At 44.0% G+C, this 18,032-nt stretch overlaps 1 protein-coding gene across 3 annotated transcripts in view; it reads right to left on the reverse strand.

Moving 5' to 3' along the window:
* The window catches only part of LOC128684242 (serine/arginine repetitive matrix protein 2-like), a 399,930-nt gene that overhangs the window by 27,200 nt on the left and 354,698 nt on the right, over positions 1-18,032 (reverse strand). For all 3 annotated transcript variants that reach the window (XM_070094039.1, XM_070094041.1, XM_070094032.1), the window contains 2 exons: positions 9,493-12,883; positions 4,423-4,683 (listed from right to left, as the gene is read on the reverse strand). In XM_070094039.1, the coding sequence (XP_069950140.1) occupies positions 4,423-4,683; positions 9,493-12,756 (3,525 nt within the window). In that variant the 5' untranslated portion in view covers positions 12,757-12,883. The remainder of the gene's footprint in view (positions 1-4,422; positions 4,684-9,492; positions 12,884-18,032) is intronic.

Consider the following 18,032-nt stretch of genomic DNA (forward strand, 5'->3'; position numbering starts at 1 on the left):
GAAAAGTGCCATCAGATGCAGTTCTTCCAACAGAATCTAGTGAATCTTCCGTAACCCAGCCAGTGTAGGAGTGTACCCTAGCTATGACAGTTCTGGTGAAGTTCCTAGACTTCTCAATGTGCTTAACAGTGCTTGCTCAGCAGTCACATTAGATGGTGAACTTATGGAATTGAACCCACATATTTCACATCATATCCATTTTGAAAAAGGTGTTGCGCCTATTTACGTACCTGCTTATTGCTTACCTTATGTGCAAAGTGTTTCTGATGAACTAATTGTTAATTTGCTCTATAATGGAGGTACTTAAGACTACTTCCTGAGGAACTCTCCACTCACTCTTGTGCCTATGATGGATGGGACATGGGGTCTTGTAATCGACTACAGAAAATTCATTGTCAGTACAATCCCAGACGGATTCCCACTGCCAGTATTGGATGACTTATTGCAGAAGGTTGGCAACAAAAATTTTGACTTTACCTTCTACAGGGCTTTTGGCAGCTTCCTCTTGGTGATCACAATAAAGAATTTATGGTATTCTCGTTCTCTATGCCAGACATTATCCGTTCAAAATTTTGTCATTTGGGTTAAAGAGTAGCCCTATAATATTCAACTGTCTGATGATGACAATATATCAATCTTCTAAATAACAAGCTTATGATTTACTAAGACAGTCTCATTGTAATGTCTCAGGATGTATCTTCTCATCTCATAAAACTTGAGCAGGTATTGGTCAAACTGGCCAAGGCTAAACTCAAGGTCAAGCTCTCTAAATGCCAGTATTTCAATAAACAGATGAAATTTTTGGGTCATGCATTGACTCAAGATGGCATAAAGGTAAATGAGTCCAAACTCTCTGCCAATCAGAATTTCCCAAGACTATAACAGCAGGTATAGTTCGCTACTTCATAGACCTGATTGATCCTACCATACTTTCATTACCAGTTACTTTACTAGTGCTGCACCAATGACTAATTCTCAAAAATGATGTTCCCTTTGAGTGGACTTGTGACCAGGAAAGAGTATTTTCATGCTTTAGAATAGGTTAACATCAGACCCGGTTCTCAAATTTCCTGACTTCACCAAAGTTGGCATTAGGACCGTTTATCGCATGTGCCCAATAGTATGCCAATAGCCTATGCTAGTCATTCTTACCAGAGCCACGATAGACTACTGTCACAGAGCTCAAGAACATAGCCACTGTCTGGGCCTTGTGTCATTTTCTAGATTATAACTACGAATATCCCATCAAGATTTATATTTGATCATTTGTCTCTGTTGTCTCTCTCTGCAAACGAAAATCTCTCAGGAAAGCATTCTCTGTGGCCTCTTACTCTTTCAATGACTATAACCTAGAAATCTTCTATGTTTCTGATAAGTATGCCCGAAATGCCTAGCCATGCTAAGCGTTCTAGTGGTACACTCTGTAATCACAATTTTACTACATGTAAACCAAACAATAACCAAATTTCTGTAAACTCAGCATTGTAATCCTTATAGAGAATAAACTTTGAATTTGAATTTGAATTTGAATTTGAAGTAAAACGCTGCTACCAATGCTCTGCTGAGGAATATTTCTTTTATTTGCACTGACAATTCATTTTCATTGAGGTTCTAGAGAGAGATACCTGGAGTTTACCTGGAGAGAGTTTCGGGGGTCAACGCCCCCGCGGCCCGGTCTGTGACCAGGCCTCCTGGTGGATCAGCCCCTGATCAACCAGGCTGTTGCTGCTGGCTGCACGCAAACCAACGTACGAGCCACAGCCCGGCTGATCAGGAACTGACTTTAGGTGCTTGTCCAGTGCCAGCTTGAAGACTGCCAGGGGTCTGTTGGTAATCCCCCTTATGTGTGCTGGGAGGCAGTTGAACAGTCTCGGGCCCCTGACACTTATTGTATGGTCTCTTAACGTGCTAGTGACACCCCTGCTTTTCATTGGGGGGATGGTGCATCGTCTGCCAAGTCTTTTGCTTTCGTAGTGAGTGATTTTCGTGTGCAAGTTCGGTACTAGTCCCTCTAGGATTTTCCAGGTGTATATAATCATGTATCTCTCCCTCCTGCGTTCCAGGGAATACAGGTTTAGAAACCTCAAGCGCTCCCAGTAATTGAGGTGTTTTATCTCCGTTATGCGCGCCGTGAAAGTTCTCTGTACATTTTCTAGGTCGGCAATTTCACCTGCCTTGAAAGGTGCTGTTAGAGTGCAGCAATATTCCAGCCTAGATAGAACAAGTGACCTGAAGAGTGTCATCATGGGCTTGGCCTCCCTAGTTTTGAAGGTTCTCATTATCCATCCTGTCATTTTTCTAGCAGATGCGATTGATACAATGTTATGGTCCTTGAAGGTGAGATCCTCCGACATAATCACTCCCAGGTCTTTGACGTTGGTGTTTCGCTCTATTTTGTGGCCAGAATTTGTTTTGTACTCTGATGAAGATTTAATTTCCTCATGTTTACCATATCTGAGTAATTGAAATTTCTCATCGTTGAACTTCATATTGTTTTCCGCAGCCCACTGAAAGATTTGGTTGATGTCCGCCTGGAGCCTTGCAGTGTCTGCAATGGAAGACACTGTCATGCAGATTCGGGTGTCATCTGCAAAGGAAGACACGGTGCTGTGGCTGACATCCTTGTCTATGTCGGATATGAGGATGAGGAACAAGATGGGAGCTAGTACTGTGCCTTGTGGAACAGAGCTTTTCACCGTAGCTGCCTCGGACTTTACTCTGTTGACGACTACGCTCTGTGTTCTGTTAGTGAGGAAATTATAGATCCATCGACCGACTTTTCCTGTTATTCCTTTAGCACGCATTTTGTGCGCTATTACGCCATGGTCACACTTGTCGAAGGCTTTTGCAAAGTCTGTATATATTACATCTGCATTCTTTTTGTCTTCTAGTGCATTTAGGACCTTGTCGTAGTGATCCAATAGTTGAGACAGACAGGAGCGACCTGTTCTAAACCCATGTTGCCCTGGGTTGTGTAACTGATGGGTTTCTAGATGGGTGGTGATCTTGCTTCTTAGGACCCTTTCAAAGATTTTTATGATATGGGATGTTAGTGCTATTGGTCTGTAGTTCTTTGCTATTGCTTTACTGCCCCCTTTGTGGAGTGGGGCTATGTCTGTTGTTTTTAGTAACTGAGGGACGACCCCCGTGTCCATGCTCCCTCTCCATAGGATGGAAAAGGCTCGTGATAGGGGCTTCTTGCAGTTCTTGATGAACACAGAGTTCCATGAGTCTGGCCCTGAGGCAGAGTGCATGGGCATGTCATTTATCGCCTGTTCGAAGTCATTTGGCGTCAGGATAACATCGGATAGGCTTGTGTTAATCAAATTTTGTGGCTCTCTCATAAAAAATTCATTTTGTCGAGACCCAGTTTGGTCACCTGTTTTCCGCTTCTTGACTAAGGAGGCTGCCAACTTGCAGATCAACCCTCCTGTTACTGTGAAGGTCTTGGTCAATGCTTTACGAGTCCTATTCCAAATGGCTAGGACTCGAGGATCCTAGTAGAACTATCCGCCAGCTGGGATCACCAGCTGGCGGAGAGTTCTACCAGTTGATTCATGATGTTCTGAGTGCAGCACATATAGATAAAGATGTCAGAGTCAGAATGGCAAGGATGAAATATTTCTGGCCTAGGATGGCAATGGAGACTACAGAGTATGAGCACAAATGTGTAGTCTGTTTCCATCACAAAGGTACCGTTAGTGGTCCTAACCCCATCCGCAGATACTTCTCACTGCAGCATTCCTACTAAGCTAGACAGGTTGTACCCACACCAAGCCTACAGCAACATAGTGCCCTCATGTGTCAGAGTACCAAGCAACAAAGTGAGAATAGTGTAATACCCCAGAGTCCGAAAAACAGTGTTCTTAGATTCATTTTCAAAGTGACATGCTGAGCCAGTACTGGCTTACCCTTGGAAAGTAGAGGCAATCTGGCTTGAACTGAAGAAAGGGCAGTTAGCTCCAGTTTCTCAAAATAAGTGCCAGTAGCTAACAGCGGGACACATGACTTGCAGGGTCCTTAAAATAAATTCAGGCCAGGTCAAGTGTAATTTAAATCGGCAAACTCAGGACAGTAGTAAATCAACACCAACAATGCTATGAGGGCTTCAGGTCGAGTCTAAGTTAGAAATCTAGTCAGGCTTAATTCAGCTCACAAAGTCAGGAGCTAGTGTAGGCTAAAGTTAATTCAAGAACAGGCTAAATTTAAGTCAGGTGATGATCCAGTAGAATCAGGGCATTTCAAGGTTAGATCAGAATCAGGTCAGTCTCACCTGAAGTTTGGACTTCTTAATTGTGTCACACGGGTTTGTAAGGTCAGGTCAGAGTTAAAGGTCAATGTCACCTGATGTTTGTACTTCTCAGGTGTGTCCTGGGGTGGTGGTGTATGGATAGGTCAGGTTGAGTTACATATCAATCTCACCTGAGTTTTCGACTTCTCAGGTGTGTCCTGGGGTGGTGGTGGAGAGGGCTGAGGTGGCGCCGGTCCTTTCTTAGTCTTCCTCGAGGGAGAAGGGTCTTTGGACTTGCTCTTGCTGGTGTTGGTGTTGGAGGCAGTGTTGGAGGAAGACTTAGTGTTGGAGGTCTTTGTCTTGGTGGTGGAGGATTTGTTCCGACCATCACTCATCAAAGCTGACAGGAATTTGTTTCTCTGTCTATTTATCTTTTCTTTCTTCTCTTCCTCCTGTTGAAGACATTATTATCATTATTATAATTATTATTATTATTATTATTATTATTATTAGTACCTTTATGAACTAAAAGACCCGTGGAGGTCATACAGAGCCTCGGGAATGACAAGTTATCGAGGCTGATCAAAGAAAAGACACGAGTGTCTCCAGTTATTTGAATTAAGAACATCTTTATATGATTTAAAATAACACACACACACACATTATATATATATATATATATATATATATATATATATATATATATATATATATATATATATATATTTTTTTTTAACAAGTCGGCCGTCTCCCACCGAGGCAGGGTGACCCAAAAAAGAAAGAAAATCCCCAAAAAGAAAATACTTTTATCATTCAACACTTTCACCACACTCACACATAATCACTGTTTTTGCAGAGATGCTCAGAACACAACAGTTTAGAAGCATATACGTATAAAGATACACAACATATCCCTCCAAACTGCCAATATCCCAAACCTCTCCTTTAAAGTGCAGGCATTGTACTTCCCATTTCCAGGACTCAAGTCCGACTATATGAAAATAACTGGTTTCCCTGAATCCCTTCACTAAATATTACCTTGCTCACACTCCAACAGATCGTCAGGTCCCAAGTATCATTCGTCTCCATTCACTCCTATCTAACACGCTCATGCACGCTTGCTGGAAGTCCAAGCCCCTCGCCCACAAAACCTCCTTTACCCCCTCTTTCCAACCCTTTCGAGGACGACCCCTACCTCGCCTTCCTTTTCCTACAGATTTAAATACTCTCCATGTCATTCTACTTTGATTCATTCTCTCTAAATGACCAAACCACCTCAACAACCCCAGTTCGAAACTCTGCAGAAAACTGTAGATTGTTACAAGCGTCTATCATCTTTATAAAAAAAAAAAAATTCCACACTCCGAATTTTCTGCATAATATTTACACCACACATTGCCCTTAGACAGGACATCTCCACTGCCTCCAACCGTCTCCTCGCTGCTGCATTTACCACCCAAGCTTCACACCCATATAAGAGTGTTGGTACTACTATACTTTCATACATTCCCTTCTTTGCCTCCATAGATAACGTTTTTTGACTCCACATATACCTCAACGCACCACTCACCTTTTATCCATCAATTCTATGATTAACCTCATCCTTCATAAATCCATCCGCTGACACGTCAAACTCCCAAATATCTGAAAACATTCACTTTTTCCATACTCCTCCTCCCCAATTTGATATCCAATTTTTCTTTATCTAAATCATTTGATACCCTCATCACCTTACTCTTTTCTATGTTCACTTTCAACTTTCTACCTTTACACACATTCTCAAACTCATCCACTAACCTATGCAATTTTTCTTTAGAAACTCCCATACGCACAGTATCATCAGCAAAAAGTAACTGTGTCAATCCCCATTTTGTATTTAATTCCTCATAATTTAATCCCACCCCTCTCCCGAACACTCTAGCATTTACTTCTTTTACAACCCCATCTATAAATATATTAAACAACCATGGTGACATTGTGCAAGAATGGTATGCAATACCAACAAGATGAAATTAAGACACATGTGCAACATCTGGGTATCTTTATTGTAGACGTTTCGCCATCCAGTGGCTTTATCATTGATAAAGTTATGTCCTGGAATTTGTATTGATAAAGCCACTGGATGGCGAAACGTCTACAATAAAGATACCCAGATGTTGCACATGTGTCTTAATTTCATGGTGACATTACACATCCCTAAGACCTACTTTTACCGGGAAGTAGTCTCCCTCTCTTCTACACACCCTAACCTGAGCCTCACTATCCTCATAAAAACTCTTTACAGCATTTAGTAACTTAACACCTATTCCATATACTTGCAACATCTGCCACATTGCTCCTCCACTCTATCATATGCCTTTTCTAAATCCATAAATGCAATAAAAACTTCCCTACCTTTATCTAAATACTGTTCACATATGTTTCAATGTAAACACTTGATCTACACATCCCCTACCCACTTTAAAACCTCCTTGATCATCCGCAATCCTACATTCTGTCTTACCTCTAATTCTTTCAATAATAATCCTACCATACAATTATCCTGGTATACTCAGTAAACTTATTCCTCTATAATTTTTACAATCTCTTTTGTCCCCCTTCCCTTTATATAAAGGGACTATATAATATATATATATATATATATATATATATATATATATATATATATATATATATATATATGTCGTGCCGAATATGTAAAACTGGTCATTTAGCAAGAACTCGTTTAAAATTAAGTCCTTTCTGAAATTTTCTCTTATACGTTTAAATATATATTTTTTTCTTTAATGTTGATGTAAAAAATTATAATTTTGCACCAAAAGAATATTAGAAAACTTACCTAACCTTATTATAACAAACACAATTTATTTTAGCCTAACCCAACTAAATATATTTTAGATTTGTTTACAATAATTTAATACTAAACAAACACAGTGAAATATATTTTTTTCGTTAGTTTCAGAATGATTTTGGCGAAATTATTGCAAACACAAATTTTCACTTGTCCTATATGGCAAGATGAACGTTGCTATTTAAGCCAAGATCGCAAGTTCTGCCTATTCGGCACGACATATATATATATTTCCCAGTGTATTTACACAAAGAAATGCGCATATCTCCATATATATACAAATAAATTAATTTCTGTAGTTGGAGTTGAAATATTCATGAAATAAGCGTAAAGATAAGTTTCTGCACGGTTGAATATTCTGGTCAACAACTGTTATTCTATTTCCAGTTATTTACATATTAAGAGACTAACTGGACTCACTGGCATCTTAAGTTCTGTTATCCCACCCCAGCTCATATACAGACTAACTGCTGTTATCCTACTTCAGCTAGTTGACATGCTGAAACAATAATATCCTTCCTCAGCTAGTTGACATGCTGAAACAATAATATCCTTCCTCAGCTAGTTGACATGCTGAAACAATAATATCCTTCCTCAGCTAGTTGACATGCTGAAACAATAATATCCTTCCTCAGCTAGTTGACATGCTGAAACAATAATATCCTTCCTCAGCTAGTTGACATGCTGAAACAATAATATCCTTCCACAGCTAGTTGACATGCTGAAACAATAATATCCTTCCTCAGCTAGTTGACATGCTGAAACAATAATATCCTTCCTCAGCTAGTTGACATGCTGAAACAATAATATCCTTCCTCAGCTAGTTGACATGCTGAAACAATAATATCCTTCCTCAGCTAGTTGACATGCTGAAACAATAATATCCTTCCTCAGCTAGTTGACATGCTGAAACAATAATATCCTTCCTCAGCTAGTTGACATGCTGAAACAATAATATCCTTCCTCAGCTAGTTGACATGCTGAAACAATAATATCCTTCCACAGCTAGTTGACATGCTGAAACAATAATATCCTTCCTCAGCTAGTTGACATGCTGAAACAATAATATCCTTCCTCAGCTAGTTGACATGCTGAAACAATAATATCCTTCCTCAGCTAGTTGACATGCTGAAACAATAATATCCTTCCACAGCTAGTTGACATGCTGAAACAATAATATCCTACTTCAGCTAGTTGACATGCTGAAACAATAATATCCTACTTCAGCTAGTTGACATGCTGAAACAATAATATCCTACTTCAGCTAGTTGACATGCTGAAACAATAATATCCTTCCTCAGCTAGTTGACATGCTGAAACAATAATATCCTTCCTCAGCTAGTTGACATGCTGAAACAATAATATCCTACTTCAGCTAGTTGACATGCTGAAACAATAATATCCTTCCACAGCTAGTTGACATGCTGAAACAATAATATCCTTCCACAGCTAGTTGACATGCTGAAACAATAATATCCTTCCTCAGCTAGTTGACATGCTGAAACAATAATATCCTTCCTCAGCTAGTTGACATGCTGAAACAATAATATCCTTCCACAGCTAGTTGACATGCTGAAACAATAATATCCTTCCTCAGCTAGTTGACATGCTGAAACAATAACATCCTTCCACAGCTAGTTGACATGCTGAAACAATAATATCCTTCCTCAGCTAGTTGACATGCTGAAACAATAATATCCTTCCTCAGCTCATTAACTGGCTAAGAGCGGTTTATAGGTTAAGAGATGTTATCCTACCTTAGCTCTTTCATTGACTTAGGGAAATTATCCTAATTGTGTTATCCAACTTCGGTTCATATACTGGCTATCAGATGGTATCATATCACATTTATAGGCTAAGAGCAATTATCCTGTCTCATTTAATGAACTAACAGCTATTATCCTACCTCAGCTAATGTACTAACAGCTATTATCCTACCTCAGATAATGTACTAACAGCTATTATCCTACCTCAGATAATGTACTAACAGCTATTATCCTACCTCAGCTAATGTACTAACAGCTATTATCCTACCTCAGATAATGTACTAACAGCTATTATCCTACCTCAGATAATGTACTAACAGCTATTATCCTACCTCAGATAATGTACTAACAGTTATTATCCTACCTCAGATAAGGTACTTAAATATGATAATATAATAACATTATCGTTTCTCAAATCTTAACCTGCCTATAAGCTGTTATTCCGACTCATCTTACAGGTTTAGAGGTTATCTTATATCAGCTCAGTTCGTTATCCGAATTCTGCTCATTTACAGATTAAGATCTGTTATCTGAATCTCTGTTACATGGTGTCCAGGAACCCTTCCCTCGAAGCAAGTGAACAGTCGAAATACAGCCAGACTGGCTCTCATGCAGTCGGTATTAAACCTATCAAATTATTTTACCTCTGATGGGGGCTGTGGCTGTGGCTGATGTGGGAGGTGGTCATCCTGGTGGTCGTCCAAGTGTGGGTCGTCAGGAGGGTCGTATAAGGGACCGGTTCGATACTTATCGCTGAGACTACGACCTGGCCTGCCATCCGGTGACCCCCGTTCATCCACCTCGTCCTCCTCGTCGTGGTGGTCGTACTCCCTCGTGCGCTCGTAGTTATTGCGTCTCTCGTCGCGCTCGTCGTCGTAGGGGGCGTGGTCGTCGCGGGAACGACTGCGATTGTCACGGGAGTCCCTGGAGTCTTTGGAGCCTCGGCGCTTATAGTCGTAAGAGTCGTAGGATCTCTCTCGAGCGTTGTCTCGCTGGCCACGCTTTCCTGCTCGCGGCGTTGTATCCAGACGCTCGCGGGACCCTGCACGAAGCTCTCTAATGGGGGTTGCATCTTCCAAGACATCTGGCAGATCGCGACGACGCTGATAATCGTCTCCACCGCTAATCTCTCGCTCCTCACTGCGTCGTTTTACCGGATCGTCTCGTGTATCGTCCAGATCGGTGCGGTCGTTACGAGGCGAGACTCGCTCGTCAGAAGATGTACCCCGGAATTCCGTGAAGTTAGCTAGGGGGTCCACATCAGGGTCGTCCTGGGGTCGAGGGTCGTAGAAGAACTTGATCTTGATCCGTTTCTTCTTCTTTTTCTCTTCCTTTTGCTTAGCTGCAGCCTTAGTGACTCGCTCCTTCTCCAGGTTGTTCTTCTTATTCTTTTCCAGGTTATTTTTTTTCTTCTCCAGGGTAGGTTGGTCCTTGTGTGTGGGTGTGTCCCTTCCCTTCCGCGTGGGCGTGGCCTCACGGGAGGCATGGTTTTTATCTCTTAGCGGCTTTTGAGGCCGCGAGAGGCTGTCTTTTTCGCGGGGTTCAGAGTGGTGGCGCTCTTGGATGGGTTCACGAGTGGTGTGGTGGTGCTCTGTAACAGGTTCACGGCTGGTGTGCTGGTGCTCTGTGATGGGCTCACGAGTAGTATGGTGGCGCTCTGTGATGGTCTCCGTGTGACGAGACCGGTGGTTGGAAACACGGGTGACGGTGGTCGACTGTGCTTGGTTGGAGACTACAAGAGATTTTCTACCCGTGTCTTCCATAACGAGACTAAGAGCATCCACCTCGTCGATGGTCAAAGGCGTCATCTCTTCAGCCCGATATGGCATGGTGGAGCTCTCTTGTAGAGGTGGCCGCCTCAACCGAGCCACAGCAGTAGCTTCTTCCTCTTCCTCCTCTTCCTCTTGCAGCTTCTCCCGCTGCATCACCTGATCTCTGATTCTAGCCAGTGGGTCCACTGTACGTCCCCGGTATTCCCCCTCGGAGTCTGAGGTATCAGAAAGGAGTGGAACAACATTCCGACGTGGCTGGCGGGTGGCAGAAACTCGTGGCGGCGGTGAAGGAGAACGATCAGTCCTGCCAAAACCATGATTGACTTGTCGAACAAGCGTGGCTGAGGTCAAGTTATTATGGATGCTTGTTCGGCCTCGCTGCTGCTCCTGATGAGGGAAGTAATTCTGCTGTTTTGACTGGTGGTAAGTAGGTGGTTGTTGCTTCTGCTCCTGATGTCGGAGTGGTTGTTCCTGCTGCCTGAATGCCTGCTTTTGCATGGGCTGTTTGTTATGAACTGGGGTTCGGGTGGGAGAGGGCGCTGGGCTCTTGTGACTTCGTTGGCGTGAGCGAGTTGGGGCTTTAGGCAGTGACTCTGTCTGCACTCCCACAGATGACATATTAATGTTATTGTTGAAGTGTTCCTTGTATTCTTCTAGATCATCGTGAATCAAGCGCCTCAGGTTGTCCTCAGGTACCTGGTAGCTCTCGTAGGCGTCGTCGTCATCATCGTCGTCGTCCTGATATTGGTTCTTAGGTGGTGTGTCATGGTAGTGGTCATCATAGGGGTCGTGGTAAGGGGAACGATGGCGGTCCGTGTCATCTTCTGTGATGATGATCTTGGCGGAGTACTCTCTCTCCTGGCGAGAGTTGTGGTAGTTTCTGTCCATTTCTCGACGTCCACTGGCGTGGGGTGGACGACCGTCACGCTTATTGACCTGCGCGTAGACAGGGGCTTCACGAGGTGGGGTATCACGGGGAGGGGTAGGGCGGCCTGTATCTCGGGGTGGGGTTGGGCGGCCTGTATCACGGGGCGGGGAAAGTCTCCTGACGGCTTGTACAGAGGCCAAAGGTGCTGTGCCAGTGTAGCTGAAGGGTTGGTTGTTGTTGTGGTTGCGGTAGCGGTCAGGTTCAAGGGTCCCCCGCTGACCCGGTTCCATTTCACTTAGCTCCGTCAGTGGCTGATGTGGCACCTCCTCGGCGTTTTTGTTGAATTTCTTGATGATCTTGCCCACGCGGGGTTTATATAATGGATACTGGTCGAAATCGTCGTCCGTTTCGGAAATCGCCGCTGATGGAAGATTTCCCACCGACTTGAATCCTTGAAGACGGCTGCCTATGCCCTGACTGCTGCCGTCTGCAAGATTGTCTACAGATTTGTAGGCCGAGGCTGGTGCTGCTCGACTCAGGTTGCTGCTGCGATTCTCAGCATGGTGAAAATTGTTCTCACGCTGACCAGAACCTTCTCTTTTGGAGTATGGGGCATACAGGTCGGGAACAGACTTATGGGCAGCTAGATGGTTACCTCGTCGAGGCAGGGGCGGGGAATCTTCTAGTTCTGTGTCAGGTAAATGATCGGCGGATTTGTGCCGATGGGAGAGAGGCCCACCGTTAGGAAGGGGATGATGAGCACGGGTTCTGTTAACGTCACCCTTGATCCTCCTGTTGATAGGGTTTGTGGTCCGGGAGGCAGGAAGGTCCCTTGGCCGCCCACGATTCTCTCCGTTTATCACGTTGGTGTTTTTGACGTTGTTAAAGAGAACGTTATTGTAGGTGTGATGGGCCAGGTTCTTCGTATTGCTGTTCTTGTTTTTGGAAGGACGATCAAGGGAGCGGGTGTTTACGTCACAGTTGACGTGATCCAGTAGCTTGACCAGATGCTCAGCTTGCTGCTCCAGCTCCCGTGATGACAGTGAGACAGGTTCGCGGTGCACTTGCGAACAATTGGCCCACTCGTCGTCGCGGTTTGGACTGATGCGAACTGTGGTCTTTTGTGCGCCCCGCGGAATATGCTTCACTCCGACGTCCTTATTGAAGGACACCCGCTTGTCTGAGCGCTCCGACCTCAAAGATTCAGTGCGAGACACTTGTGGCTGACTGCGGGTTTGATGCGGGGCACTGGGCCGCACTGTGTGCATAGTGGAGGGCAGCCTCACGCACGCCCACCACCCACACCGACGCCCACCATCACACGCCCACCAATTACCAGCACTCTGGAGTTTCTTCTTTGATGCCCCTCACGTCTGCTACAGTTGAAGTTCACAACTGCAAACATAAGACAGAATTAAAGCTCTTTACATGGGAGTTTAACATTGTGTGTTTATGTGTGTGTACTCTAATTGTACCCACCTAATAGTGGTTGCAGGGGTAGGGTCATAGCTCCTGGCCCCGCCTGTGTGTGTGTGTGTGTGTATGTGTGTGTGCATGCATGTGTGTGTGTAACAATGTGTGTTGTGTGTGTGTGTACTCACCTATTTGTAGATGCAGGGGTCGAGACATAGCTCCTGGCCCCGCCTCTTCACTGATCGCTACTTGGTCCTCTCTCTCCCTGCTTAATGAGCTTTATCATACCTCGTCTTAAAACTATGTATGGTTCCCGCCTCCACTGCATCACTTGCCAAATTATTGCACTCCCTGACAACTCTATGACTAAAGAAATACTTACTAACATCTCTGACTCATCTGAGTTTTCAACTTCCAGTTGTGACCCCTTGTTCCTGTGTCCCATCTCTGGAACATCCTGTCTTTGTCCACCTTGTCAATTCCTAGCAGTATTTTGTATGTCGTTATCATGTCTCTCCTAACCCTCCTGTCCTCCAGTGTCGTGTGTGTGTGTGTGTGTGTGTGTGTGTGTGTGTGTGTGTGTGTGTGTGTGTGTGTGTGTGTGTGTGTGTGTGTGCGTGCGCGCGAGAGAGAGAATAGATACGACATACATAATGTACAAAAACACGAATAATACGTAAAATTAATAAATGTGGACATGGACACAAAATCACGTTAAAACACATGAGAGAGAGAGATAGATAGATAGATACATAGATAAAGAGAGAGAGAGAGAAAGAGAGAGAGAGAGAGAGAGAGATTTTTTTTTTTTTGAGAATAGTTAAGCCCATAGAGGGGATTTCTGTCACATGACTGAGGTTGAGGGGGCGTAGTGAAGCGTAACCTGGGCTGGTTCCAGCATCCTGGAGGTACAAGGGCCGGAGGTTAACTTGTGTTACAGGTCACCAGGGTAAATCTCTCGCATCACTGAGGTGCAGAGGGCGAAGGTTACTAGGTACAGCACTTGCTGACACAGCAACCAGCACTTACTGACACTGATGACACAACAAACAGCACTTACTGACACAACTAACACAACCAGCACTACGGACACAATACTGACACAACAACCAACACTTACCGACACAATACTGACATAACAACCAGCACCTACTGACACAGTTACTATTACTTACTGACACAATACTCAACAGTTAGCGACACTTCCCGAAACACACTTACCAACTCATGCACTCTGCCCCAGACCCAGACTCATGGAGAGGTAGCATGGACACAGAGGTCATCCCACATTCACTAAAAACAACAGACATAGTTCCACTCCACAAAGGTGACAGTAAAGCAATTGCAAAGAACTACAGACCGATAGCACTAACATCCCATATCATAAAAATCTTTGAAAGGGTTCTAAGAAGCAAGATCGCCAACCACCTAGATATCCATCAGTTACACAACCCAGGGCAACATGGGTTTAGAACAGGTCGCTCCTGCCTGTCCCAGCTACTGGACCACTATGACAAGGTCTGGGATGCTATAGACGATACACAAAATCCAGATGTAGTACATACAGACTTTGCAAAAGCCTTCGACAAGTGTGACCATGGTGTAATGGCGCATAAAATGCGTTATAAAAGAATAACAGGAAAAGTTGGTAGATGGATCTATAACTTCCTGACAATAGAACACAAAGAGTAATAGTAAACAGAGTAAAGTCTGAGGCAGCTACGGTGAAAAGCTCTGTTCCACAAGGCACAGTACTCGCTCTCATCCAATTCCTCATCCTCATATCTGACACAGACAGAGATGTAAGACATAAGTCCGCGTCTTCCTTTGCGGTGGACACCCGAGAGCTTGTCAATAAAGCTAGGAATCCTTAACCTGTAAATAGCTTGTTAGTTAAGCTAGGAATCCTTAACCTGTAAATAGCTTGTTAGTTAAGCTAGGGATCCTTAACCTAACCTTGACAAACCCTGGATAAAAAAAAAGAATAATTGATTGCAAAACTGCAAGACTCCAAGAGGACATCGACCAAATCTTCAAAGGGGCCACTCAAAACAATACGAAGTTCAATGAAGAGAAATTTCAACTACTCAGATATGGAAAACTTGAGGATTAAATATTTACCATACAATAGAGTGAAAAAGTAACATGAAAGACCTGAGAGTGATAATGTCAGAGAATCTTGCCTTCAAAGACCACAACAATGTATCTACCTCATCCGCTAGGAAAATGATAGGATGGATAATGAGAACCTTCAAAACTAGAGACGCTAAGCCCATGATGATTCCCTTCAAATTGTTTATTCTCTCTAGGCTGGAATACTGTTGTACACTAACGGCCCCCTTCAAAAGAGGCGAAATTGCTGATCTGGAATGTACAAAGAACTTTCACAGCACACATAAGTACGATAAGGCACCTAAATTACTGGGAATGGTTGAAGTCCTTTGATTTGTATTCCCTGGAATGCAGGCAAGAGAGACTCATCATAATATACATTTGGAAAATCCTGGAGAGATTAGTACCAATCTTGCACACGAAAATCACTTCCTATGAAAGCAAAAGACTCGGCAGGAGATGCAACATTCCCCCGATGAAAAGCAGCGGCGCCACGAGTACACTGAGAGACAACACAGTAAGTGTCCGGGGCCCAAGACTGTTCAACTGTCTCCCAGCATACATAAGGGGGATTGCCAATAGACCCCTGGCTGTCTTCAAGAAGGCACTGGACAGGCACCTAAAGTCAGTGCCTGACCAGCCGGGCTGTGGTTTGTACGTCAGTTTGCGTACGGCCAACAGTAATAGCCTGGTTAATCAGACCCTGATCCATGCTGATATGCAGATACCAACCCTTCCTGACACACAGGTACCAACCCTTCCTGACACACAGATACCAACCCTTCCTGACCCACAGATACCAGCCCTTCCTGACACACAGGTACCAACCCTTCCTGATACACAGGTACCAACCCTTCCTGACACACAGGTGCCAACCCTTCCTGACACACAGGTGCCAACCCTTCCCAAAAGACAGTTACCAACCATTCCTGACACACAGGTGCCAACCCTTCCCAAAAGATAGTTACAAACCCTTCCTGACACACAGGTACCAACCCTTCCTGACACACAGGTGCCAACCCTTCCTGACACACAGGTACCAACCCTTCCTGACACACAGGTGCCAACCCTTCCTGACACACAGGTGCCAACCCTTCCCAAAAGACAGTTACCAACCCTTCCTGACACACAGGTACCAACCCTTCCCAAAAGACAGTTACCAACACTTCCTGACACACAGTTACCAACACTTCCTGACACACAGTTACCAACCCTTCCTGACACACTGTTACCAACACTTCCTGACACACAGTTGCCAACACTTCCTGACACACAGTTACCAACCCTTCCTGACACACAGTTACCAACCCTTCCTGACACACAGTTACCAACACTTCCTGACACAGTTACCAACCCTTCCTGACAAACAGGTACGAACACAAAATAAACAGTTATAAGGAAGAGCAGAAAAGCGCGGGAAACCAAGGACAACCACAACAATATTTTTGCGCGGGAAAAGTTGAGAAGCGGAAATGGTGCGCAAGATTACAGCTAGATGTAAATGTCGCGACCCTACGATAGTAACTATGCCATCCTTACGATAGTCACTGTACCATCCTTACGATAGTCACTGTACCATCCTTACAATAGACGTTATACCATCCTTACGATAGTAACTATACCATCCTTACGATAGTCACTGTACCATCCTTACGATAGTCACTGTACCATCCTTACGATAGTAACTGTACCATCCATACGATAGTAACTATACCATCCTTACGATAGTCACTGTACCATCCTTACGATAGACATTATACCATCCTTACGATAGTCATTATACCATCCTTACAATAGACATTATACCATCCTTACGATAGTAACTGTACCATCCTTACGATAGTCATTATACCATCTTTACGATAGTCATTATACCATCTTTACGATAGTCATTATACCATCTTTACGATAGTCACTATACCATCCTGGAGTTTACCTGGAGAAAGTTTCAGGGGTCAATGCCCCCGCGGCTCGGTCTGAGACCAGGCCTCATGGTGGATCAGGATCTGATCAATCAGGCTGTTACTGCTGTCCACACGCAAGCTGACGTACGAATCACAGCCTGGTTGGTCAGGAACTGACTTTAGAAGCCTGTCCAGTGCCTTCTTGAAAAAAGTCAGGGGTCTATTGGTAATCCCCCTTATGTTTGCTGGGAAGCAATTGAACAGTCTTGGGCCCCGGACACTTATTGTGTCCGGGGCCCAAGACTGTGGCGCCCCTACTTTTCATCGGGGGAATGTTGCATCTCCTGCCGAGTCTTTTGCTTTCATATGGAGTGATTTTCGTGTGCAGGTTTGGTACCAATCCCTCCAGGACCTTCCAAGTGTATATTATCATGTATCTCTCTCGCCTGCGTTCCAGGGAATACAGATCAAGGACCTTCAACCGTTCCCAGTAGTTTAGGTGCCTTATCACACTTATGTGTGCCGTGAAAGTTCTTTGTACACTCTCCAGGTCTGCAATGTCGCCAGCCTTGAAAGGGGGCCGTTAGTGTACAGCAGTATTCCAGCCTAGAGAGCACAAGCGATTTGAAGAGAATCATCATGGAATCGGCATCCCTAGTTTTGAAGGTTCTCATTATCCATTCTATTATTTTCCTAGCGGATGAGGTAGATATGTTGTTGTGGTCTTTGAAGGCGAGATTCTCTTGACATTATCACTCCCAGGTCCTTCACATTACTTTTCCGCTCTATTGTATGGTTAGAATTTGTGGTATACCCTGACACATTTTTAATTTCTTCAAGTTTTCCATATCTGAGTAGTTGAAATTTCTCCTCGTTGAACTTCATATTGTTTGTAGTGGACCATTCAAAGATTTGGTTGATGTGCGCCTGGAGTCTCGCGGTGTCTTCGACTGAGGTCACTGCCATGATGATCCGGGTGTCATCCACAAAGGAAGACACGGAGCTATGGCTTATATCTCTGTCTATGACAGAAATAAGGACGAGGAATAGAATGGGAGCGAGTACTGTGCCTTGCGGAACAGAGATTTTCACCATGGCTGCCTCAGACTTGACTC

This window comes from Cherax quadricarinatus, chromosome 4 (genome assembly GCF_038502225.1).
Source record: "Cherax quadricarinatus isolate ZL_2023a chromosome 4, ASM3850222v1, whole genome shotgun sequence".
NCBI lineage: Eukaryota > Metazoa > Arthropoda > Malacostraca > Decapoda > Parastacidae > Cherax > Cherax quadricarinatus.